Source organism: Malassezia restricta, chromosome III (genome assembly GCF_003290485.1).
Source record: "Malassezia restricta chromosome III, complete sequence".
In the NCBI taxonomy this organism is placed as follows: domain Eukaryota; kingdom Fungi; phylum Basidiomycota; class Malasseziomycetes; order Malasseziales; family Malasseziaceae; genus Malassezia; species Malassezia restricta.
Window position 1 is genome coordinate 1167294 of NC_040195.1, and position 25358 is coordinate 1192651.

Sequence of the window (25358 nt, forward strand, 5' to 3'; positions counted from 1 at the left end):
CGACTTGTTCAGCACTCACGATTTGTGATGCATTCTGAAGATACGGATCAGGAACCAACAGTAGATTCAGGATGGATTGACGCAGAAGGTGTAGCTGATCCCAATACATTCGAACCTATCTTCAATGATGAGGCCGAACAACCAACTTGCGCGGAAACCGAGGGCGAGAAAGGTAAGAACGTCCATCATGATATATTCCATCTCGTGCATGGAAAAAAAGCAACGGATGGTAAAGTGTCACGCCATATCGATACGCACGGATTTGATGTGCCTGTCAAATTTGGGCATCTATTCAAACAACCAGTGGTTAGACAATGGATCCACGAAGGCAGCGTCTATCGCGAAAAAGACGAACGTATCCCGTCGCGATTTGAACTGTTTTTTGACCTGCTCTTTGTAGGAATTGCGCACACTTTAGCTGAGACTGCCACCTCGGAGGCCACAGGCTTCAACATCCTCAAATTCATATTGGAATACTTTCCCACGTGGTCCATCTGGATGGATGTTCGTACGTTCCTGAATGTTTCAGGTACGGACGACGTCAAGGAGCGGATTGGTCTTCTTGCTTATATGATTCTTTTGAATGGTTTCTCCGCAAATGCTGCTTCTCTCCAAATCAAAAATGCTGCTTCGCCGCAAGATTTGGGTACACCCAAGCACGGATACCATCATAAAAGAGGTGCATTGGAAGAATCCACTTGCGAGGACACTTCCTGTCTCGCGTTCTACTTGGGAAGTGGTTACTGGCTTGTCGATGGCTATGAAAATGCTATACACGCAGCCATTGCTTTTTATCTTGTGCTTCGTCTGGTTCGTATCCTGCTTTATCTCTTTTATGGCTGGATGCTGCCAAATTTCCGACTCTCTATGTGGACAAATGCAGCTATACGCACGATTGTGTCAACGATATACATACCCATTATGTTCGTTTGGTCTGCGCCACTTATTTTGATCCTTATGTTTGTCGGTATGGTTTTGGAAATGCTCAATTCGTTCATGGTATTGTACACGGTGAGAACTTTGAACTATTATACCAAGAAGAGGACCGGCCGTCGGCTATATATCCCTGCTTTATCGCTCGAACATGCCATGGAGAGAACGACTCAGTTTGTCATCGTCGCCACGGGTGAGATGATAGTAAGCTCTACTTTCACAGCATCGAAAAAGTACGGCTTGACGGACAAGTTTGGCCGAAGTTCGTTGGCCATTTGTTGCTCGTTTTTTATTATTTGGCTATACTATGACGCAGATTCCTCCAGAACCTTTCAGCACGCGCTCCGTCGACATGCCATTACATCTTCAATGTTTTCAGCATTACATTTCCCACTGACGGCAGCGCTGATTTTGCTTGGTTCTTCACTGACACAACTGATTAACCTTCGTGACGAGTCCAATGGATACCTTTGGTTCTGGAGCGGTAGCTGCGCTGTGTACCTGCTTATCGTGGGTATCATTGGTCTGCTTCATCGAAACCTTGACAAGCACAACAGCACCCTTCTTCCAAGGTGGTGCCGACTTTCGCTCAGGTTTATCGTGGCCTTGATCATCTTTTTTTTGCCTTTGATGCGGAAAAATTGGGACACAATTGACTTTTTGGGTGTGAATACGGCACTCTTGTTTTTTTTGGTGAGTTTCGAGACCATCACCAAGGTGGGGGCCGTGGGGCGGCGTTACGATCAGCATGGGTCAGCGCTGGTTCACCGTGCCAAGCGCAGCAGTCGAGCCCGACGTGATCCAAAGGCTTCTGAGGCAATGCAAAGTGCTCGTGCGGAGCTTGAAGCCATGGGTGCCACTCGCCCTTCGCGGATGGCGAATAGGTTGCGTCTCAAACGTGAATTGTCATGGCACCCTTATGAGGGACTTACGTTGGCGGAGACAGGCGAGGAAGACGTGGGTATGGAGGGCGAATTGGGTCACTTGCAAGTCAAGGAGCTCAGCGCCGGACAACGCTGGGCGTATTGCACATAATTGTAGATACGTAAACTTATGCCGATGTTTGAGACTCACATCTGGCCAAATCTTTCATGCGTCCATCAATGAGAGCCATGACTACAGCCAAATCTTCTTGGCTGCACCCTGGCTCGAGCACAACGCTCGTGTCTATGCGCGAGGCTGTATCAAAGTGGGAGTGATGCTCATGCGTAGCAACAAACAATGCGTCACGAATGGAAGTTGACGTGTGATCCACGACAAGTGGATAATGGGCCAGGCGGCTCAGCATATTTGGTGACATGGACCTGCGGCGTTTGGGAGAAGGCGACGCGCTATTGTGGTCAGCGTGCAGCATCATGGATTTGGAGCGCTGTAAGCGCAAATTGTAGGCTCTTTGCACCGCCGAATCGGTCTTGAGAGACAAGTGTGACCGGTCATGCGCATTCTTGTCAAATAGATGCTCAAAAAGCGACGCGCGCCGTGATTGACGCACAGGAGAGGCAGTCGAGTCCATACTGGTGTCGGGACTGGATGGCAACGTCTCACTGGCACTCTCGCGACGCGTTCGGAGCTGATTCCAGCGCCAGATATACGTAGCACCTAACAAAAACTTGCGTACAATTGAAGACATCAGTTGGCCCAGTTCATCGTCGACAATATAGCGCCCGCGGGTCAGGGCCTCGTAGCCATCGTTGCCCTGCGATAGGTAGTCGCGCGTGACCACTTTGTATGTTTTATTTAGATCCAAAGGCTCCTTGATTTGCGGCTGTTCACGGTGCACCATGACAATATCGTCATCGACTGATTCTTGGTCCTTCGAGTACTTGTACATATTGCGAATTTTTGTGCGTAAGTGCGTGCTGCATTCATTTGCGCCATCAAATGGCTGCTTCAGGAGGTGAACGCTTACGACACGCTTGCCCGGTGGACGACGCGAGTCCCATATCACCTGCATACCCGCCACCTGTGGGAATCGACCTTCTTGCTTGGGATACGTACTAAATCCATTCTCCAGAGCATCCCAAATATCTTGCCCGCGAAGTTCCTTAACAACAATGGCGTCTTCGAACGGCATAATTTCGATTAGGTTGCCCAGTGTAATGACGCCGGGTCCAAATACGCTGTCACTGCGGAGCGAACCGCCACATATGATACAGCAGTCAGCCATGCGCCCACCGGCTGATACTGTGGCATCCATTTCTTTTTCAGACTGAGACCGCAATTCACGCTCCATAGAAATAAGCAGGATATCAGCGATTAAATCGCCGATGCCTGACTCGTCTGTCCGGACTTTGTTAGAACGCAGATCCCATTCATTCATCGTGAGGGCCACTGGTTGCTCCGTAGACTTGGAAATACGCGACATCAGTTGATCAAGCATTTTCTGTAACTCAGGAAGAGACGCATGTTCGGGAGAAGTGACGTGTCGATGTACATCCAGTCGCTCGATTGTGCGTCGTCGAACAGCATTGTCATGTGGTTCAGAAAGAGTGAGCTTGACCTCACTCAGGTCATGAAAATCTGTACCACTTTTAATTATAAAGGAGTTGTTATCGTCTTCCGAGCCAGGAATCTTTTGGTCAAAAGAATCGCCTGAAAAGGTATCCGCGCCTCGACCAATGTAATACACATGATCGTGACCGCCTAGAATGAGATCGACACCATGCTGCGCAGGATCAGTATGGGATACAGCTCCAAGAGCACGGGCAATTTTGACATCATTCGGAAGACGACAATGTGTGATAGCAAGAATGAGCTCACACTGTTCTTTGCCTTCGCGCAGTTCTCGAGAGAGATTTTGGGCCACTTGGACCATGTCTCTGTATTCAAATTCCTTGGGAAACCCTGGTACAGTATCGAGCCATTCTTTCTCAACCAATCCAATGCATCCGATACGGACACCTTTGACATCCATGACAAAGTAGGGTAGCGTCGTCTCGATCTGTTCGTCACGCTCATCGAGATCGTCATGAGACTCATCGTTGTTCGCTTCCCGCCAAGAAGCATCGACGACATTGGAAAACAGCCAAGGAAAGTTTGTTTTGCTCAGCAAACGCTGCAAATGTGGATATCCAAAGTCCCAGTCGTGATTTCCCAGCACGGCTGCATCGACCTGCATGGCATTGATAACAGGTACCATGTGCGCACCACGTGTGATGCTGCTCTCCATCGAGGGATTGAATAGGTCACCAGAAAATAGCACAAGTCCATTTCTGTCACGTTTCGCATGCTTGCTCCAATCAAAGGGCTTGTCCGGCACGGGTCGCTGGCATGCTTGGTCCTGTTCGCCCCACCTTGAGCGAAGTGCGTGAATCAACGCAGCAAACTGATCAGCACCTAATGTGCCCCCGTTGGATGATTTCTGTCGCACTCGGTATACACTGACACGTTAGGCAAGCGGCACACACTCATTAAAATGCAAGAGAGGTATCGTTATTCGCGACATGGCTAGGTATCAGTTACACGCCGAGCCCACCGTCATCGAATGTCTGTGCGCGGTCAGTATGGTCACGTGAAAATGGTGTCACCCCAGGACGGATGCACTGCCGCGTGTGGCTGCGCGTGATTTTTGTTTGGCCTCCACGACGCAGCTACAATCGCCACGTCCATTGCTTCACCATGCTATCTTTGCTTCCGAGATGGGGCGCGCATCGATTCCTCGCCTATTCGACTGCTTTCCCAAAAGCATTGAGGGAATCTCGCTTTTTCAGCACATCATATGCGGTACCCAGCCAGGGTACGGCAGAATCCCGCCCAAAGCGTGAGACCAGCAAGACGAAAGCGTCGAAAAAGGTAGGAGATGTTCCCAAGAAGAAGAAGAAGGATCAGCCATGGGAGCGGCGTGATGAGAACACAGGTGAACTTTTGCCTCTCCCATACGATCGAAAGCCTACGAGGCGCTCACGCTTTGTGATTTACCTCATGGAACGTCTGCAAGAGCTTAAGAACAAGCCCGAGTTCCGAAAGACGGGTCGTAATGGCAACAGTGTACTGGACATGATTGCCGTATCATCTGCCATTGGATCCGAATGGAAGAATCTGCCGGAGTCGGAGCGTCAACGTATTGATCAGCTGCATGCTAAGCATGTGGCTCAATATGAGAAGGATCTGGAGGCGTGGAAGCACAGCCTGACTCCGGACGATATTCGGCGTCAAAACCAGTTCTTAAACTATCAGCGCAAGAATGGAAAGAAAGCTGTGCCTCGAAATATCTCTGCCCCTGACGAGCCCAAGCGGCCCATGTCGGCCTTCTTCCTCTTCGCCCAGGATCTGCGCGCGTCGATCGATACGAGCAGCATGTCCGTCACCGACTTTGCGCGACAGGCTGGCGCTCAGTGGAAGTCGCTGAGTGCTGCTGAGAAAGAGCCGTTTGAGTCTCGTGCTCGTGCCGAGAAGGAGGAGTACCAGAGACGCATCGAGCAGTACAAGGCATCGTCTTCGATGTAGACCTACATATAAAATAGCGGCTCGTCCTACTTGCGGTTCGACAGGTAATGATGAATGAGACCAGCCGTTGACGAGTCGTGGCCCGTCGACAAGGCCTGTGATGGGTCGTGCTGTTCCAGCAGTGGCAGGATCTTTTTAGCTAGAACCTTGCCCAGCTCTACACCCATTTGGTCGAAGGAGTTGATGTTCCAGATAAAGCCCTGCGTCGCGATCTTGTGTTCGTAGAGCGTGATCATGGCACCAAGCGTCTTCGGCGTAATTTTTTGGACCATGATGCTGTTTGTAGGCCGGTTGCCAACAAACACTTTACTCTTGAGCAGCTCTCTGTTGGAGGCCTTATCGCCCAGGTCTTTCTTGACTTCCTCTTCCGTCTTGCCGAAAGCCAACGCCTCGGGCTGAGCGAAAAAGTTGGACAAGAGAATGTCATGATGCTTGCCAATGGGGTTCAGCGTCTCAATAGGCGCAATAAAGTCGCAAGGCACCAACTTCGTGCCCTGATGAATGAGCTGATAAAAGGCATGCTGCCCATTCGTGCCTGACTGACCCCAGATGACCGGACCCGTCTGATAGTTGACAGCCTCGCCAGTTTTGGTGACAAACTTGCCGTTGGACTCCATATCACCCTGCTGGAAGTAGTCGGCAAACTTGTTCAAATATTGATCATAAGGAAGCAGGGCATGTGACTGTGCGCCGAAAAAGTTGTTGTACCACACACCCAGCACAGCGAGAATCACCGGCAAGTTTTCCTCCAGGGGCGTCTGCAAATAGTGCATGTCCATCGCGTGCGCACCGTCCAGCATCTCCTTGAAGTTGTCATAGCCAATGGACAGCATAATGCTCAGACCGATTGCACACCAGAGACTGTAACGACCGCCAACCCAGTCCCAAAAGCGGAACATGTTTTCCTTGGCGATACCAAACTCCGTCACAGCAGCCTCGTTCGTGCTGAGAGCCACAAAGTGCTTGGAGACATGCGCCTTGTCCTTGGCTATATTTAAGAACCAGTCACGCGCTGTCACGGCGTTGGTGATCGTTTCGATCGTTGTGAAGGTCTTGCTAGCAATGATGAAGAGCGTCGTTTCGGGATCGCAGAGACGAAGTGCTTCGGCCATGTGCGTGCCATCGACGTTGGATACAAAGTGCATCTCAAGATCACGCTTCGAGTATGCGCGCAACGCTTCACAGACCATCACGGGGCCCAGATCCGAACCGCCAATACCGATGTTGACGACCGACTTGATCGGCTTGCCCGTGTATCCCTTCCATTCTCCAGAGCGCACAGAATCCGTAAAAGCATGCATGTGCTCGAGCTCAGGCTTGATTTCGTCGACCCCGGGCTCAGAAAGCTTCAGATCGCCTGGCAGGTCGCGAAGCGCCACATGCAATACAGCACGGTCCTCCGTCGTGTTGATGTGCTCACCACGGAACAGGGCATCGCGCTTCTCTGCCACATTCGCTTGTTTGGCAAGATCGATAAGCTTGCCAAAGATCTCTTCATCAATCAGGTTCTTACTGTAGTCCAGCAAAAGCGACACGTCATTACCCGGTGTCGTAAAGTGCTGCGAGAACTTTGCGAAGCGATCCTTGTCCGAACCAAACGCCTCGCGAAGATTGATTTTCCTAGTATCGTAGAGGTGCTTTAGTTCATTCCAGGCAGGCAGCTGTGTCAAACTGGGGGTGGCTGACATGTTGAGGAAGGCTGGCAAAACGAGTCCCGTGCGTCAACTTTTCCCGACACGCACGCACCCTGGGTTCAAGTGGAGGCGCCTTGAGCGACGGGGAAGTATGCACATCGAACGCCCAGCGAGCAAATGCTTTCTTTTCAGCATCGTCATGGCGGAACGGCAGAGCAAGTGGGACAGGCCGACAACAGAGTCCAATGCAGCATCTCATGGTACTGTCGCACGTTCCAATGATATTCGACCAGCTGCTAAGATGGCTGCTGCTGCTGCTGCTCGCATCGCCGCTCAATTTGCCAAGCCAGACCCGGCCGCGCCAGGCGCGCTCGTACGCCACCCTGACCTAGATGAAGACGCGCCAGATGGTGCCTTCACACACGACATTGAAATCAATGATCACAGGAATAGATATCTATTGACGAAAGGCCAGACACAGGAAGATTTGCGGCAAGAAACTGGTGCACGTGTATACACACGAGGTACATGGTACCCAGACCGTACCATGATACGGCCCAATGAGCCGCCCTTGTACTTGCACATCACTGCTGACTCGCGTGAGAGCTTGAATCGTTGTATTGCGCGGATCAATAATCTGATGGTCCAGGACCTGCCTCCGCTCCTTGACGATCGCCTGCATCGCAACGATCCTCGCGCATCCAACGAGGAAATAGTGCCCATCAATTTGGAACCACTCCGCAATTTTAATGTGCGTGCCAAAATTGTCGGTCCCTCCGGTCTGTTTGTCAAGTATATACAGCATGAGACGCGCGTGCGCGTGCAGATCAAGGGCCGAGGATCAGGTTACTTGGAGGGTGATACTGGTCGAGAGCTTCAAGAAACCATGCATATCCATCTTTCAGGCCCAGAGTCGTTGCAAGTACGACGTGCAAAAGAGATGGCACTTGACTTGGTGGATGCGGTAACAGAGGAATGGAAAAAGGCGCGCACTGCGATGGGTGCTCACGATGCCTCCAAGTCAGAGACAGAAGCACCGCCTGAGCCAACGTACGATGATGTGCCTCCGCCACCTCCAAGTGACCCAGCGCCCCCACCACCCCCAGAAAGTGCCGAAGTGCCTCCCCCACCTGAAGATGACGTGCCGCCTCCGCCGCCTACCGATGAGCCACCGGCCGATCCCGAGCCACCTGCACCGGAGGCTGAGGCAAATACAGCTACTCTGGACGAGGAAGAAGAGGCCGCCTTGCAGCAGTATTGGCGCGACTACGTCAAGTGGGAACAGAGTTTCGTAAACTACCATGGTCGCCGACCCACGAAAGAAGAAGGTGGTCAAGACGTACCGCCCGAGCACCGTGCTTAGTTTGTACTTCATAGTTCAAAAGCCTCGACGCATTCGTTTTGCCGCTCGCGGGGGCGATAGATGCGCGCGTTTTTGAAAAATAGAAGCAGGTGGCTCTGGAGCCACATCGTCGGACTCATCGCCCGATGTAGCTTCTGACGACGTGTCGGATGCAGCGTCTGACGTGGTATCACTATCCCATAAGAAGGCCTCCTCTGCATGTTTCCAAGCATCATGCTTGTCTGCCAGGGGGTCTGACCCGTCAATCGACTCATAGACATGGTCCATGACATTGTAAGAAACATCGAGATCGCGTGCACGTCGAAGCAGAGATGCGCGCTGGAGAATATCGGGTGTATTGTTTATCAGCCACGTTCGCTTTTCCAGATGCACTTCGCGGGGATGGGCATGGTACAAAGACGACATGAGTTCCAATACCTGTTCAGCAGCGTGAACAAGTGCTGCATTCTCGGAAGCCAAGGCGTGTTGAAGAATATCGCGCCAGTCCAATGTTCGAGCTTTAGAATGTCGGTCTAGATTCCAATGTCGGTACTGGAGAAACGTGCGAAGTGCATCCGCTCTGTACATGGCCGGGTTGGACTTGCACTTGTTGACTTCACGTTGCAAAGATTCCGTCGAGATAGAGGCAGGCTCTGACCAGGCGATATGCAATAGGATTGTATGAAGACACGCTTGGATGGCGATCCACAGTTGGCCCTGGGTATATGGGTTCAGGTGCTCTTTCGTCAAGGCAGCTACCTCTTCAGATAGGAGCCAATTCGGTGAAGGTACATCTGCAGCACTTAAAGGCCATAATAGCATAGGACGCCGCCGAATTTCATCCAAGGCATGTTCGCCCAGTGATTGTCGCCAATCAGAAGGCTCTGGGTGAACAAGAGCGTCAGAGAGAGCTGCCTGTATATGACGCCGATTTCGGGCATCCACGCTTAGCTGTTGACCTACGTCACATGTCTCTTCATACTCTAGTGATGCTAAGAGGTTCTTGAAGTCGGCCAGCTCCTGAGCAGGCAAACGCGCTTCTTTCCGTAGCGTCTTGCCACGCTTGGACGCGCGGATCATAATCAAGACGCGTGTTGTATGACGTCAGCAAATAAAAATAACGGAAGCACTTCGGGGAAATTCTTGGTTTTCCTGCGTGTTCATTACGCGCGATCATCAAAATGGACGGCTTTGGAGATAAGACTCAGATGCTCAATATGGGAAAGAAGGTATGTTGTAGCTGATTAATGCCAAGATCCTTGGAAAGGTCATGAATAAGAATAGTGACGACCAAGGTGGAATGGGCGGCGGTTCCTTTGGTGATGGCGGCGGCAAGTCGAACATGCTGATGGGCCTCCTTGGCAACTTTATGGGAAAGAACCGCTACGGTGGTGGCGGTAGTTCCATGGGCGGTGGCTCCATGGGCGGTGGCTCCATGGGCGGCATGGGCGGTAGTTCCATGGGCGGCGGCATGGGCGGCGGCATGGGCGGCGGCTCCATGGGCGGCGGCTCCATGGGCGGCGGCTCCATGGGCGGCATGGGCGGCGGTCACCACATGGGCGGCATGGGCGGAAGCTCCATGGGCGGCGGTGGCTACGGCGGTAGCTCCATGGGCGGCGGTGGCTACGGCGGTAGCTCCATGGGCGGCGGCTCCATGGGCGGCATGGGTGGAAGCTCCATGGGCGGCGGTGGCTACGGCGGTAGCTCCATGGGCGGCGGCTCCATGGGCGGCATGGGTGGAAGCTCCATGGGCGGCGGTGGCTACGGCGGTAGCTCCATGAACGGCGGCTCCATGGGCGGCATGGGCGGTGGTTCCATGGGCGGCGGCATGGGCGGTGGCTACGGTGGGGGCATGTACTAATGGCTCTACTCGATGGTGACTATCAAAATACATCCATTATTTCGTTTGTGTCCTAATATACATAACTATCCATGCTGTAGGTGAGCTCTTTCTTTTATAATTTCATCTTCTAATTCAATAAGAGCATCGAGATTCATCTCGCCCATTTCAGCGGTACCTTGTTCCTCCAGCTGAGCTTGAGCACGTTTGTACTCTTCATGTAAAATGCGTCCGAAATCCTGAGATAAGTGAATACATACATACCTCATAGCTTATATCGATATCCACGGGCTCCTCCTGAAACCAGATCGAGTTTCTAAGTTTAGAAATTGAATTTTCGCGTTTTTGCTGGCGATCGGCTTGGATTTGTTGGAAGCATCGCTCTCGGATGTATTTCCTAATATGTGAAGCAGCATCCTTGCTTGTAAGCGCCTGCTTCGTGCTCCTATGCGTAGGCATGTCGCATGACACCAGCTGCACCACCACAATGATCTCGTTGCCCGCCCACCTCTTGTGTTGCGCGCGTCCCACGAAATGGTAGTCTACACACTTGCATTGCTTACCAAAGCTCTTGTGACACGCGACGCGTCACTTTGGCAAGCCTTTTTCCCACTGCTTCGTACGAGTCGAACGAGACACGCATCGGCCTGACATGCCGTCCGCTCGGTCATCCGGCGCTGGTGCCATGCGTGGACGTGGAACATTTCGCCGTCGTGGCTCAGGCGTAATGCAGCGCGGACCAACGCGAAATACTGCTTCGACCGCGACGAATGTTGATATTGCCACCACGCAAATTGAAGAACGTTTTGCGGCCGTGAAAAGGCATGACATTATTGATGAGCAGATGGGCTTTGTGCGTCTGGAACAAGGTGAAACGCGACAAGCATGGATGGTGAATATGCACCCCACACTCATGCCTGACGACGCGCACCCCTCCGGACGCTCCGGCGTAGACTACTACTTTATTCAAGATGACGCGTCTATGTTCAAGGTTACTGTGACATATCAGCCATACTTTTTGCTTGGTTGCTTTTCTGGCACAGAGTCCATTGTGGAAGAGTGGCTTAAGCGTCGGTTTGAAGGTTTACTTCACTCCGTGGAGCGCAAGTACAAGGATGACCTCAAGCTGCCAAACCACCTTGTAGGTCATCAGCGTCTAGTGCTGCAACTGCGCTTTATGAATGTGCAAGATCTACTCACAGTACGTAAGGAGCTTTTGCCACTTGCGCAGGAAGCTCAAAAAAAAGTATCGGCTGTCGAAGCCTATGCCAATATGCTACATGATGAGGCGGCCGTCGGCGTGGAAATGGAAGAGACGTCCTACATGACGCGTGGCGGCGGTCAGAATCCAGAGCAATGCGTTGTGGCGTTGTGGGAGTATGATGTGCCGTATTACTTGCGTGTGGCCATTGACAATGACATTCGTGTTGGGCTTTGGTATGATGTAAGCTTTCACGAGGGAACGGTGTCTATGCGAGCAGTGCCTGAGCGTGTGAAGCGTGCGGATCCTGTGGTTATGGCGTTTGATATAGAGACCACGAAGCAACCACTCAAGTTCCCCGACGCAGAAGTTGATGTCATCATGATGATTTCTTACATGATTGATGGCCAGGGTTTCCTTATTACCAACCGCGAGATTATTAGCGAAGATATCGAGGATTTTGAATATACACCGAAGGACGAGTACGAGGGACCGTTTATTATTTTTAACGAACCGAATGAGCTTGCCTTACTTCACCGTTTTTTCTCACATGTACGCGAATCAAGTCCGACAGTGATTGCGACGTACAATGGTGACTCCTTCGATTTTATGTTTGTCGATACTCGAGCTCGAATTCATGGCTTGGATATGAAACAGGAAATTGGCTTTGCGAGGGACTCCGATGACGAGTACAAAAGCCGGCACTGCGCGCATCTTGACTGTTTCCGGTGGGTTAAGCGTGACTCGTACCTCCCTCAGGGAAGCCAAGGCCTCAAAGCCGTGACCGTAGCCAAGCTTGGCTACGATCCCATGGAGCTGGATCCAGAGCTCATGACGCCCTATGCGTCAGAACAGCCGCAGACTCTAGCACAATATTCAGTGTCTGATGCTGTGGCCACGTACTATCTCTACATGAAATACGTGCACCCTTTCATTTTCTCATTGTGCAATATCATTCCCCTGAACCCAGATGAGGTACTTCGAAAAGGTACCGGCACGCTGTGTGAAACATTGCTCATGGTGCAGGCGTACAAGAGTCGTATTCTCATGCCGAACAGGCATGTGGACCCCATCGACAATTCTTACGAGGGACATATTCTGGAGTCAGAGACGTATGTGGGCGGACATGTCGAGGCATTGGAAGCAGGAGTATTCCGCAGCGACATTCCTACTGACTTTCGCATTGATCCATCTGCTATGCAGGCGCTCATCGATGATCTTGACAAGGCTTTGCAATTTAGTATCACAGAGGAAGGACATATGACCCTGGACGACATTGAAAATTACGCAGAAGTTCGCGCGGAGATTTGTGGCATGCTGGAAGAACTCCGTGATCACCCTGTGCGACAAGACAAGCCGTTGATCTATCATTTGGATGTGGCTGCCATGTATCCCAATATTATGTTATCAAACCGACTCCAGCCTGACTCGGTGGTAGATGAGGCGATGTGTGCCTCGTGTCACTTTAATCGACCGGGAATGAGCTGTGACAAGCGCATGAAATGGGCATGGCGTGGTGAATACTTTCCTGCGAAGCGAGATGAAATCAACATGATTCGACATGCGCTTGATATGGAGACTTTCCCGGGTCGTGATGCTCAGGGTAGGACGCGAACATACCAGGAGCTGAGCGCAACAGAGCAGTCTGCCCTCCTACAAAAGCGCCTCGCGGACTACAGCCGCAAAGTGTACAAACGTGCTCATGATACCAAGACCGTTGTGCGTGAAGCTATTATTTGCCAGCGAGAGAATCCATTTTACATTAACACAGTGCGCGATTTCCGTGACCGTCGCTACGAGTACAAGGGTCTGCACAAAAAGTGGAAGAAAAACTTGGAGAAGGCCAACGAGAGTCATGCACTGAATGATACCCTAGAAGCAAAAAAGATGATCGTGTTGTATGACTCGTTGCAATTAGCCCACAAGTGCATTCTTAATTCTTTCTATGGTTATGTCATGCGCAAAGGTGCTCGTTGGTACTCGATGGAGATGGCGGGTATTACGTGCTTGACCGGAGCGACTATCATCCAAATGGCGAAGGAACTGGTCGATCGCATTGGTCGTCCCCTGGAATTGGATACCGATGGCATTTGGTGCATGCTGCCAGGGACCTTTCCCGAGAACTTTACATTTCGTTGCAGGAATGGTAAGCCGTTTGGTGTGTCGTATCCGTGCTCTATGCTGAACTATATGGTGCATCGGCGCTTTACGAATCATCAGTATCATGACCTTGTTGATGCACGGACGGGCGAGTATCGCGTGCACAGCGAGAATAGTATTTTTTTCGAGTTGGATGGACCGTACCGCGCCATGATTCTGCCATCGAGTAAGGAAGAAGATAAGCTGCTAAAGAAGCGTTACGCTGTCTTCGATGAAGATGGTTCGCTGGCAGAACTCAAGGGCTTTGAGGTCAAGCGGCGTGGTGAACTTCAACTGATCAAAGACTTTCAGAAGCAGATTTTCAGCAAGTTTTTGCTGGGTGACTCACTCGTGAGCTGCTATGCAGCCGTAGCACAGGTGGCCAATCAGTGGCTTGATGTGTTGTACAGCAAGGGCACAACACTTCATGACGAGGAGCTGATTGATCTGATTGCCGAGAACAAGAGCATGTCCAAACTGTTGAGTGAGTATGGCGCGCAGAAATCGACGGCCATCACGACTGCCAAACGACTGGCCGATATTCTGGGACAGCAGGTTGTGAAAGACCGTGGCTTGGCGTGTAAGTTTATTGTGTCAGCCAAGCCGCATGGTGCCCCAGTTACAGATCGTGCAGTGCCTGTGGCCATTTTCAATGCTGACCCTGATGTGAAAGCACACTTTCTGCGTCGCTTCTTGCGAGACAACTCGCTCACGGACTTTGACTTGCGGAGTATCCTCGACTGGAACTATTACATTGAGCGGTTTGCCGGTGTCATCCAGAAGCTCATCACAATTCCCGCGGCCATGCAAAAAGTGCCGAATCCTGTGCCGCGAGTCAGGCACCCTGACTGGCTCATGAAACGCGTTGCAGCCCGAGAGGACAAAGTAGCACAGGTCAAATTAGACACGCTCATGTCCAGTAAGACTGTGCAGGCGCGGACCAAGGCTCCAGCACCTCCGGCAGACAAGCCTATGCCACAGGCCACTATGCCGCCCCCTCTGCCGCCGCTGCCGCCAATCGAGGAAGACTACCCTGGATGGGTCACAGCTATGCGCGAACGCTGGCGCCGCCGTCGTGCTGAGCGCCGCGGCGTGCCGAGACCCCATTCGACCCTAGGTGGTCACTTTGCCGAACGAAACACGGCGATGGCTTCCGCGACATGGGACATTGTGCACCTGGCACCGACGTCGCGACCAGGTGAATTTCGAATGTGGGTGCTTGTGGACCGCCAGCTTCATGCGCTGCGAATGCATGTGTCGCGACAAGTGTATGTCAACTTTGTCCGCCCACCCAAGCCGGGTATGTTGCGTGATACGTATGTGGCCGAGTCTGTGTATCGAACGCTCCCACGCGGTGCTTCGCCTCGTCACCTGATGCGCCTCACAATCCCGGAGAGCGAGTATGTGGCGCGCGAGTCTCACTTCGCCTCACTGCTCAACCACCCGAATGTCGATGGCGTGTACGAAAAAGACGTGCCGCTCGACGTGCGTGCTATTTTGCAGCTGGGCACTTCATGCGTCTTGCGTCCTGGCACGCGACTGGCACATGCGCTAGACACGGGCCTCTCGCTCGCTGACCTCACACATGCACCTCCCGCGACAAGCCACGCCGCGTATCTTCGAGGCGGTCGTGCTATGCGTGTCATGTATTTGTACCACGCTTCTGACACGAAGCGGCATGCTTATGTACTTGTGATGAGTGACGGTCATACTAAGGTGCACATTGTCGACTCGGCAGGTTTGAAACAATGGCCCTCTCTTGAGAGTATGTACGCGGAACGTCTCGAGGCCATGCGACAGACCGGTCGTGTGCGTGACGGAGAGGGTGCGTTTGATTACCCGCCGTCGCTCACCTGTGATGTCGATGTCCACACTAGTGAGACACAAGTGTTCCGTGCTTTGGCGCGCGATTTCCGCGAGGCTCGCGCCGCGCGTCACGGTGCACAGCTGCTGACGATCTGCTCGTCACGGCCCCTGAGCTACTATGACGCACACATGCACGTCTCTGCTGAATTGCCCGTGCTCATGGTCCCTGCATCGCGTGCCGAGGACGCTCTGCCCGCTCTTCAATGGCAATCATATGCAGCTCGGCGTATGGTCAACTGCTACTTGCGCACGTCGGCGTGGCTGCATCGCTGGATCGAGCTCGCCGCGCATCTTGATGTACCGCTAGGCAACTTGCCGCGTGACTTTGCGCTCTTTGGTAGCGACGTGGACTTTGCACGGCGCCTGCAGCAGAATGACATGGTTTTATGGTGGACATCAGCCCCTAGGCCGGACCTCGGTGGGCGTGAAGAAGACACGCATGCAGGCACAGACGAGCTTGAGAGTCTTGAAATCACGAATCCGGGTGCATACGGCAACGTTTGCCTGGAGGTCCAGGTCTCTGATCTTGCCCTCAACTGTGTCCTTCAAAATGCCAGTGTGCACGCCATGGAGGGTATAGGCGCTGCATCTATGGCACTCGACTCCGCTTCGCATTCGCTCGACGAATATGCTCGGGGCCGTGTGCCAATGTCTGCTGACCTCGGAGATGCCGTCTTGACGTCACAGACATTCACGACGGTACGGAGTATGGTCAAGGCATGGCATATTGAAAAGACCCGTGGTTCGTCTGTTTGTGCATCAGTCTTGGCCGACAACTTTTGGCGCTGGGCGAGCTCAGCACGCGCTGCCATGTACGAACCAGCACTCCAGCGTTTTGTGCATCGGCTGATGCGTAAGACTATGCTGCAGTTGCTCGCTGAACTTCGTCGATTGGGTGTGCAGATTGTGTACGCGAACTATTCGCGTATGTTACTTCTGACGAACCGCCCGACGGCCGGCAGTGCTGTGGCTTATGGTCGATATCTGATGAGCGCTGTAACAACGCCAGATGTATTCCGTCACATCAGTCTCCATATTGTGCACATATGGGAGTACCTCGTGTTTCTGGACATGGCAAACATGGGCGGCATTATTGCACATGAACCAGAGAAAGACTTGCCGGACGATGTGGACATTGAAATGGCGTGGAACATACAGGCATTTCTGCCACAGGCGCTCCAAGATCGTTTCGCAAAAGCCGTGGGTGTATTCATTTATGAACTCTACCAGGCGAAGCGCGCGGCTTGCGCAGCACAAGCCGATCGTCCTGTGATGCGTGCTCTCTCTCAAAATACTCAACTTGCATCCAATGCCGTCCCTGAAGAAAAAGACCTATCTAGTGCTGCGGATGCCAAATATATTGTCGCCCACGCCATGACACCGCGACTTTTGCGTATGGTCAGTGAGATACAGGAAGAGCGAAAGGGCCCTATCAACAAGGACGAATGGGCCTTCCCACAGTTGCCAGGCTCACACCTTGTCATGACCAATCCCACGCTGGAATTCATCAAGGCCACGACACGTGTACTTGCTCTCTTGAAAGATGCAGCGCTTGAAGCGCAGATATGTAAGCGGAACTTGCTTGACCTCATTGGAGTACGCGAGTTCTCGCCCGTTGCAGAATGGCAGAATCCATGCCTGTCATTCCGCCTGCCATGGGTCATTTGCCATTTTTGCAACGATGACCGTACACTGGACCTGTGCCGTGATGCCGACCTGATTGCCAGTTCAGATCAACATGACTGGCGCTGCGCGCGCTGTGACACATTGTATGATCGCACAGACATTGAGCTGCGCCTCATTGCCCTTGTACAGCAACAAGTTGCTCAGCATGCTGTCCAGGATCTTGTGTGCAGTCGATGTGAGCGCGTCAATACGTCGAACCTTGCACCATACTGTTCGTGCTCCGGATCTTGGGTTCACAAAACTTCGCCGGCAGACACGAACCGTCGCTTGCATCATGCCCTAGCCATTGCTCAGTTCCACGCATTCCCCTTGCTCGAGGCCACCGTCCAAATGTGGTTGGCGTCAACGTAATGTGGAGGGATCCTATTTCTTGTACTTGTACTAAATATCTTTTTGCCACACACGTTCATAATGGTAGACGTGGCACCTGCTCCCCTTCCTATAGGCATGGCACGCCCTCTGCCTGATCAGATTCCGGAGAATGCACCTGAGCACTGCCCTGGTGTTGAGTCCGAGGCCGCTGGGCATGCGAACGCCTGTCAAGGATGCCCGAATCAGAATCACTGCCAAACAGCACCCAAGGGCCCCGACCCTGATCTGCCCGTGATTCGAGAACGCATGCAGTGCATTGGCTCCAAGATCTTAATTATGAGTGGCAAAGGTGGTGTTGGAAAAAGCACCTTCACATCGCAGCTGGCATGGGCTTGTGCCAGTGACCCAGATGCACAGACGGCGGTACTCGACATTGACGTGTGTGGCCCATCGATCCCCACGATCCTGGGTCTTCGGAACCAGTACGTCCATGCATCATCTTCAGGATGGACTCCTGCGTTCGTAACGGACAATCTTTCGTGCATGTCGGTGGAATTTCTGCTGCCGTCAACTGAGGCAGCCATTATTTGGCGCGGCCCCAAAAAGAATGGTCTAATTAAACAGTTCCTCAAGGATGTCGACTGGGCTGGTGGTATGGATGCACCTTCTACGACGGACAAGACCCTCATTGACTACCTTCTTGTGGATACTCCGCCAGGTACATCGGATGAGCACCTATCTATCGTGGGCTATTTGCGTGAATCTGGTATTGATGGTGCTGTTATCATCACGACACCACAAGAAGTATCGCTTCAAGATGTCCGAAAAGAAATTTCATTCTGCCATAAGATGAAAGTGCCTATTATTGGCATCGTTGAGAACATGGCTGGCTTCGTATGTCCTTCATGTCATGGTCGCTCTGATATCTTTTACCCTTCCACGGGTGGTGCTAAAGCCCTCTGTGAAGAGTTACATCTTCCATTCCTTGGCAGTGTCCCGATTGATCCGCGCATTGCGAGGTGCTGCGATATGGGGGAGAGCTTTGTCGAAGAATATCCTGACAGTCCCGCGAGTGAAGCGTATTTAGCCATTATCGACAACATCAAAAAGCAAGTGGCAAAACATTAACGACGTGAATCTGTACATTTTCTAAAGACTCATACCCCTGGAACCAAGTATACCTGTGCATGGTATACAAAGCCGCAGTTGGCCGTTGGCACACGATATGGAACACTTGTTGCATATCAAAGCGCCGCAGCCCTGACAGGCTCGTTTTACGTCTAAGAAGCCGAAACGGTGGTCACATTGGCCGATGCATTGCTCCTGAGGAGCTTTGGGCAATGTCGCTGCACCTGGTAGTGTCCATACATATACTTCTCCGTCCTCATGGCCTGTGCAGAGCGTAGAAGTGTTTGGCATGTAAAGGCAGGTGGCTTTGCTGCTTTGGCGCAGAGACAATACCGTATTCTTCTCCAAGCGCCATCGAGGCGGTGTGGCACGTGCATGATTCGATACAATGTCCCACATCACGATGCAGTCACGATGCCCCGTCACCAAAACACCCAATTTGTCCACATGAAAATCGCGGGCCACAAATGTCATGCTCGACGGTGGATCGTTGGTGGCACTGCGTGTGCTTTGATGCACCAGTAAGAAACCGTTGATCGACCACACCCATACTTCAGAGCCAGCCGCGGCGGCAATCCATCCACGCTGATCATCAATGGCCACAAGCTGGATAGGTTGGTCTGGTTCCTTGAGCTGTCGAACAAAGCGGCACCGGTTCAAGTCCCATACGATAACCGAATGGTCAGCGCTGCCTGTGACCGCAATACTCCATGTCGACGAGGCCGCACAGCACAATACGCCGGCAGTATGACCCGGTAAGGCTGCACGAGTTTCAAGGTGGGGATTGGGTAAGTGTAGTGCATATAATTGCGTCATGCCATCATCAGATCCGAGAACGACCACATCTCGCAAAATGACCATGCAAGAGATCCGCCCGACTGATGCGTGCTCCAGCATAGCGACAAGATCGTCTTCATGATCCAAAAATCGCACAGAATTATCGACGTACCCAAAGGAGAGAGAAAGATTGGCATCAAGCAAGTGGATTTTATCGCGCGTCGAGGCACAAAGCGATTCTGGTAGGCCGATCATATGGGCGACGGGGCCAGGTGCTACTGTCATGGGCAATACGCTTTGAAGCAGATATGATGGGTATAATAGCAGGTCTGTGGCCTGCCATGGCTCTGGCTGTGCCCGCGGTGGCCGTGGCGGATGCGGACGAGAAAAAAGCTGGGCGGGTGTTTGTCCAAAGTTGTGCACGACTTGTGCAGCAGCCTGGCGCTCAAGTGCCGAGTCAATGCCTTCAAGATCGACACTATCAGCATACGACATAGGATGGAACACGTTCGTAGCCGCCACGGCCTCTGGTCCTCGTGATTTATATCCAAAGATGAGATCGATCCATTCGTGCAGATGTGCACTCACATGGTCAGATTCCAGCGCTTCGCGGTGCTTTTGTACAAAGAGGAAGGGGTCATTTTGCGCCCATGGAGGCAGGGCGACATGATTTACTTGTGTGCCAGCTTGAGTCGTGCCAAAGTCTAGTTGGTGCATATTGATGAACATTTCAGGAAGAAAGAAGAACTCGGGGATCAGCTCTCGTACATCAGCGCGCGATTTTTCACTGGCCGAAGTCCAGGCATGGCCGACGGAAGCAAACAAGCGGTCAGGTAGATCGAATGAGCCGCCATTCATACTTTGCAGGATCTGTGCAAAAGGCATGACTCGTACGAGGAAGCCACAGACAGAATTAGCCGTGGAATAATGGGTGCCGTAGTGGAAGGGCTCTAGTTGCACTTGAAGCAATTGCTCGTATCGCTCGTCAAACTCGGCATGGCGTGCCTCCGTCTGAGCACCCATGGGCTTGTCCAGCTGCCGGAAGCTTTCTGGATGCGTCAGGTCGAGCGTCATGCTAGTATAATCGGCCAAAATCCACGGAAACACAGGGAATTGTGTTAGATCGTTCATAGTGCGCCCTGCCACGGTGTTAAGTGCCATGAGGTACTCGGCATTGGACATGCGCCGTTCCTGCCAGGCCAACGTCTCGCGACCGACCGGAGAGCGCCGGAGCATAACGCCCTTGAGACGCGCAGGCGCCGTTGTCATTTCTCGGACGCCATCCACGAGGGCTTCGCTGTCCGACAAGGCCGAAGGCGCCTTAGCACGCACCATATCTTTCAAGCACGTCATATGCGCTTGTGTAGGCAGAACGAGCAAGCAACTCTGCCCATCGTGGAAGAAAAGTTCCAGCGCCGTTCGCCGATGCAGCCATGCACGGTCCAGACAAAGTCGGAGTTGTTCCCAGCGCCATATCTGCACGGGTGTGCTGCTTTGTGCCACCTGTGCGACACCGGCCGCCACGATTAAGGCATCGCGCTCGTGTGGCGGAGCTTCCCAGACATTGACGATTTCACCGTTCGGGCGCTGGAAGTAATCGTCCAACAAGTACAGATGCTGAGCACCAGCAATAAGCAGGCTGCTCTGGACGTCAATGCCGACGACACGCGACGTGTTGAGAATCTCCTTCACACTGTCACCAGGTTCAAGGGTGCGCAGAATGCAGCGGATCTTGTCACTCAAGTCGTCCGGTGGAGCGATGGCCATGTGCGCGGGTGATGGTGAGGCGACATTGGGTGCCGTATGGCCGGAAGAGGGACGCGTGTCTACCACAGGCATGGCATCTAGGTCGATATGCTCGGGCAGTGGCACGGCGTCCTGCTCAGACACATGAATGTGCACGTCGGGCGCCACGGGCATGGACACATGGGTCTGCATGACGCGGTGCGGAACGGACCACAGCTTGATGCGCGCACGCGACGGGCCTTCGGTGGGATCGAGGTGCCAATCCATGGACGATACGTCAGGGGAGGGTAGTCGAAGCGAATCTCGCATGTCGGCCCATTGTCGACGCATGAACGCGATGTCTTCGCGTGTGTCTTGAGCCTGTCTGGCTGAGCGCACCGAGTCGTTGTCTCGAAGCGCTGTATGCCATGCACCGATCCGTGCATGCAGCTGCAAGGTTGACAGGGCGAGAGAGGATGGCTCGCAGCGCCATGTTTTGATGCGATCGCGTGCCAAAGAGCGCAAAAACGTTTGCTGCGAAGCGAGTGTCGAAGCCCACACAGCGCCGAAGGGCGGAGGCGTATCTGCGAGTGGGTCTTTGACAAGATCTGGCCAATGAGCGCTCATGTACAAGAGGCACGACTGAGCCTGAGGGTGCGTAGTGCGGTGTTTGGTGGCATGGTGCGCGACGCACTGGATGAATCCCAGATCAGACGCGTCAGTGAGTAAGAATAGGCGTGCTTCGTAGCAAAAAGACAGTGTGGTTGAGGGCTCATCTGTGGCAAAAGAATGGAGCACGTTTCGTTCGAGTGCCAACGTCGTTTGCATGCGTGTCTTGAAGGAAACGAGGGCGGCGGGCGCATAGACAATGACCTGTGCGAGATCGAAGATGCGCAGTTGGAGCAGGAGGGAGCGCAGTGATTCATTGGAGGCCATTTCGAGCATGTCGGCGACGAGCTCGAGGGTATGTCGCATGACGGGGCGAGTGCGAATGAGACTGTCGATGCGCGCAAGTAGGGGGATGTAGACGGCCGTACAGAGCCGTGACTGGATAAGTGGATCGGAGGTGGGCATCGCTACCGCATGCAAATTGTGCAGAAGGGTAAGGGTGTGCGACGATAGCACGAGCTCGGCGATGCAGGCCGCGAGCATATCCACGAGGGCATCACACAATGCACATACACGCGGACCGCATGGCTCGTCCACAAAGCACGGCGCCGTGGCGCGAAGCACGGCAACGAGGGTCGGAGCGAGCATGAGAAGGGCACGTACATCCTCGTTGTGGGAGTGAACGACGAGCAAGCGAACCGAGTCTTCGAGGGCGGTCAGACCCGGAGGCGGTGCGGGAATGTGGGGCAGCGATGCACGCCGCTTGGCAGGTGCCGTGCGGCATGCCATCATGCCATGAGCCATGCACTGCACAATGACACGCAGAGCCTGTGGATGCGCGACGGCTGTAGCGTGAGCAAATGTATGGTATAAGGACGACTTGGGAGCGTGAGGGCCGAGCAGGAGCGTCCACATCCACGGGAGCACGCAAGGCACGTCCCAGTGCGGGGGCAGTGTGCGCTCTAAGACGCGGAAGCCACCGAGACGCGTCCAGGTTTGTGCGAGACTGGGCGATGTGCTGAGCAGCATGCCGACAAACTCTAGAACCAGAGGCACGTCGTCGCGAGCGAGTCCGGGACGAACGAGCATCAAGAGCCATTTAGGGTGCACGAGATCGGCGACCATGGCAGCACGGCGCGCATCATCTGCCATTATGCGCACGAGCACATCGAGCCATGTTCGTGCCATGCTAAGCGCACGTGCATCGGGCATCGCACACCGCGGGACGAGCGCCATGGAGCATGCTGTGGGTGGATAGGCCGTGTCTGCATCTGTGCGTGGGCCCGTAGCACCGAGGGTATGAGCAGATGGAGCGGTGTGCCCCAGCACGAGTGTGATAAAGTGCACGGTCGCCTGGATGTTGCGAGGTCGGAAATAATGATGCAAAGCGAGCGATGCGATGTGATTGATGACGTCGACAGGGACAAAGGGAGCGGCGCGTGCCCCGTGTACGAGACGACGAATGAGATGCACGTCACGGAGTCGGCGACTGCCTAGCGGAAGCACACGCGCGAAGTGGTGCATATACGCGAGTTGGACATCGAGCGGTGCGCGGATCCATAGAGACACGTCCATGAGGATCGCGCGGTACAGAGGAATGTTGACGAGCTGATCATCGACCACGACGGCGTTTTCAAGTAGAGACACGATCTGCGGCGTCAGCATGGGAGCATGCATGCGAAGGAGGACGCCCAGGACGCCATAGGCATGGGATCTTTCAGCATCCTCGGCGAGGCGCCACGAATGCGTGACGAGGCGAAGAAACAAACGCAGCGTGTGTTCGAGTGCCTCGCTCGAGTCCGCGCGCTCGATCAGGGCCAGCAGTACGGCACAGCCGCCGATGCCCCATACAGCATCGCCCAAGGCGCGTGGTACACGCACCGTCGGCACGCCGTGCACGATACAGTGGCCGCCGCTCGACATTTCTGTCGCTTCATTGGGCACCAGCACTTTCCCGTCCACACGCACCGTGTGCGCGGCTTGCAAGTGAAAGTAGAATCCAAAGGCGGGGAAGACATGCGCGGCGGCCGTGTACATGGCTGCATGGAGTGAAGCATAGGCCTGGCTGGGCGGCGAGGACGCATCGCCCAGCGCATCCAGACGCGCTTGTAGATGGGCCATGCTCGGATACGTTAGAAACCGCGCGAGGGGTCCCTGCAAGTGACCTGTGTACACGGGCATGAGCTCATACAAGAGCTGCGGGATGCTGGACGGCACCACCTGGTCATGCAAAAAGGCCGATGAGAGCGACCACACCGAGCCTGGTGACGTGCTGCCCAGCGAAACAGGCGCTGGGTGAGGCAATGCACCCGGCCACGGTGCTTGTAAGGTGCACGCTCGTTGGCCGTTCACGTAGACGTGCACGGTCGATGCCACATGCGGCGCTGACCTGGCGTGTGTGAGCACAATGTGCTGTGGCGTGTGCGTGGCGAGCTGTGTGCGTGGCAGTGCATATGATGTGGCGTGGCCTGGTGAGTAGACCAGCGAGCGATCTTCTAGTTGGAGGGAGAGACGCATGGCTGTGCCCTCGGGGCCCACATGCACGAGGTCCAGTGTGCCTTGGGACGCCATATGATGCAGTTCCACCGCGAGGGCCAGCGTGAATCCCGACGACGCGTCTGGTGGAAAGGGGCGATGCAGCGCGGAGATATGCACAGTCGCTGGATGGGTATCGTGTGCAGGGAGCACGAGGGCAGCGGGGCGATGCACAGATACGGCAACGTGGTGCAGTAACTCGAGGCGCGCACATTCCTTGTGAAGTGATGGTGCCTCAAGAAGGTGCTGAAATACGGTGCGCACATCTGCGGCGCTTTTCATGCCGTCGAGAAGTAAGAGGCGCAGGACGCGTTGTTCGTCGGCAGATCCTCGGAGCCAGGTGCGGAGGACGCGTGATAAGAGAGGCGTGCGGGAGAGCACGACTGCATTCCGGACATTATCACACAGCAGGTCGTGCAGAAGCACATAGGCGGTACGTGCCACCGGCGGTGCACACGCATCCTCAGCCAGGCACACGGCTCGAAACAGAGCTTGTGGATGGATCACCGATCGATGCCACGGCGGGACAGAGCCTGTGGCGTGCGAGACCGCGCGGAATTGGTGGACACCCTCGGCGACGTGGCCAATGCTCATGCCAAAGAGCAGAGCGACGACGCGATCGGGCATGGAGACGGCCGCGTTGAGGGAGAGCACGAGAGCGTCCCATCCAAGGCTGTGCTCAAACGCCAGCAGATTCGATGGGCTGTGCGATATGGCGTCGGTCAAGATGGCGAGAGTAAGAAGGAGCAGCTCTGTGCCGCGCGATGCGCTGGGCTCTTCGCGTCCACGCTGGACGGCCGCGATTAGTTTGCCGATCGCAAGAAAGCCCCCGCAGTCGCCAAATCCTTCGTACACCCGCGCTTGATGACTCCCGTTCTCCCACAACAGCTTGTGCACTTCATGTGCGACGGCCAGCATGGTGTCAGCATCGTTCGAGGGGCATGCGTGCACCGATTCGACGAGCGAGCGTAGCCGCGCACCTGCCCGTTCGCGCCGCTCTTGCTCGCGCTCGGTGGCGGAGGGCCATGCACCCCATGGACTGTCCCCTAGTGATGGGGACGTCTGCGCCAGCATTAGTGGCGCATGCATGCCATCGTCCGTCGCTCCATGCGACATGGATGACACACGCCACACCTTGCTCCGACTCAGCGCACGGCCATCGTTGGAGATACACACTTGCATTAG

At 54.0% G+C, this 25358-nt stretch overlaps 11 protein-coding genes across 11 annotated transcripts; 6 read left to right on the forward strand and 5 right to left on the reverse strand.

The window, feature by feature from the left end:
• Positions 1–27: 27 nt before the first annotated feature.
• On the forward strand, positions 28–1968 carry MRET_2335 (Bacterial low temperature requirement A protein (LtrA); the record flags this gene model as incomplete). Its single annotated transcript, XM_027628962.1, has 1 exon — positions 28–1968. One exon carries the CDS (start codon positions 28–30, stop codon positions 1966–1968), a length of 1941 nt encoding a protein of 646 aa, XP_027484735.1.
• A 16-nt stretch (positions 1969–1984) lies between these two features.
• Positions 1985–4378, reverse strand: MRET_2336 (5'-nucleotidase; the record flags this gene model as incomplete). Its single annotated transcript, XM_027628963.1, has 2 exons — positions 1985–4313; positions 4341–4378. The coding sequence occupies 2 exons, from the start codon at positions 4376–4378 to the stop codon at positions 1985–1987; spliced, it is 2367 nt and encodes a 788-aa protein (XP_027484738.1).
• Positions 4379–4551: 173 nt separating this feature from the next.
• On the forward strand, positions 4552–5379 carry MRET_2337 (HMG (high mobility group) box protein; the record flags this gene model as incomplete). Its single annotated transcript, XM_027628964.1, has 1 exon — positions 4552–5379. The coding sequence occupies one exon, from the start codon at positions 4552–4554 to the stop codon at positions 5377–5379; it is 828 nt and encodes a 275-aa protein (XP_027484737.1).
• Positions 5380–5405: 26 nt separating this feature from the next.
• MRET_2338 (glucose-6-phosphate isomerase) lies at positions 5406–7067 on the reverse strand (the record flags this gene model as incomplete). The annotated part of the gene is made up of 1 exon (XM_027628965.1): positions 5406–7067. One exon carries the CDS (start codon positions 7065–7067, stop codon positions 5406–5408), a length of 1662 nt encoding a protein of 553 aa, XP_027484744.1.
• Positions 7068–7212: 145 nt separating this feature from the next.
• On the forward strand, positions 7213–8376 carry MRET_2339 (KH domain protein; the record flags this gene model as incomplete). Its single annotated transcript, XM_027628966.1, has 1 exon — positions 7213–8376. The coding sequence occupies one exon, from the start codon at positions 7213–7215 to the stop codon at positions 8374–8376; it is 1164 nt and encodes a 387-aa protein (XP_027484743.1).
• Positions 8377–8391: 15 nt separating this feature from the next.
• On the reverse strand, positions 8392–9435 carry MRET_2340 (uncharacterized protein; the record flags this gene model as incomplete). Its single annotated transcript, XM_027628967.1, has 1 exon — positions 8392–9435. One exon carries the CDS (start codon positions 9433–9435, stop codon positions 8392–8394), a length of 1044 nt encoding a protein of 347 aa, XP_027484677.1.
• Positions 9436–9536: 101 nt separating this feature from the next.
• On the forward strand, positions 9537–10216 carry MRET_2341 (uncharacterized protein; the record flags this gene model as incomplete). Its single annotated transcript, XM_027628968.1, has 2 exons — positions 9537–9584; positions 9611–10216. 2 exons carry the CDS (start codon positions 9537–9539, stop codon positions 10214–10216), a joined length of 654 nt encoding a protein of 217 aa, XP_027484678.1.
• Positions 10217–10281: 65 nt separating this feature from the next.
• Positions 10282–10654, reverse strand: MRET_2342 (uncharacterized protein; the record flags this gene model as incomplete). Its single annotated transcript, XM_027628969.1, has 2 exons — positions 10282–10434; positions 10460–10654. 2 exons carry the CDS (start codon positions 10652–10654, stop codon positions 10282–10284), a joined length of 348 nt encoding a protein of 115 aa, XP_027484679.1.
• A 193-nt stretch (positions 10655–10847) lies between these two features.
• MRET_2343 (DNA polymerase epsilon subunit 1) lies at positions 10848–17438 on the forward strand (the record flags this gene model as incomplete). The annotated part of the gene is made up of 1 exon (XM_027628970.1): positions 10848–17438. One exon carries the CDS (start codon positions 10848–10850, stop codon positions 17436–17438), a length of 6591 nt encoding a protein of 2196 aa, XP_027484680.1.
• Positions 17439–17498: 60 nt separating this feature from the next.
• MRET_2344 (cytosolic Fe-S cluster assembly factor NBP35) lies at positions 17499–18527 on the forward strand (the record flags this gene model as incomplete). The annotated part of the gene is made up of 1 exon (XM_027628971.1): positions 17499–18527. The coding sequence occupies one exon, from the start codon at positions 17499–17501 to the stop codon at positions 18525–18527; it is 1029 nt and encodes a 342-aa protein (XP_027484681.1).
• Positions 18528–18548: 21 nt separating this feature from the next.
• On the reverse strand, positions 18549–25355 carry MRET_2345 (WD repeat and FYVE domain protein 3; the record flags this gene model as incomplete). Its single annotated transcript, XM_027628972.1, has 1 exon — positions 18549–25355. The coding sequence occupies one exon, from the start codon at positions 25353–25355 to the stop codon at positions 18549–18551; it is 6807 nt and encodes a 2268-aa protein (XP_027484239.1).
• Positions 25356–25358: the final 3 nt, after the last annotated feature.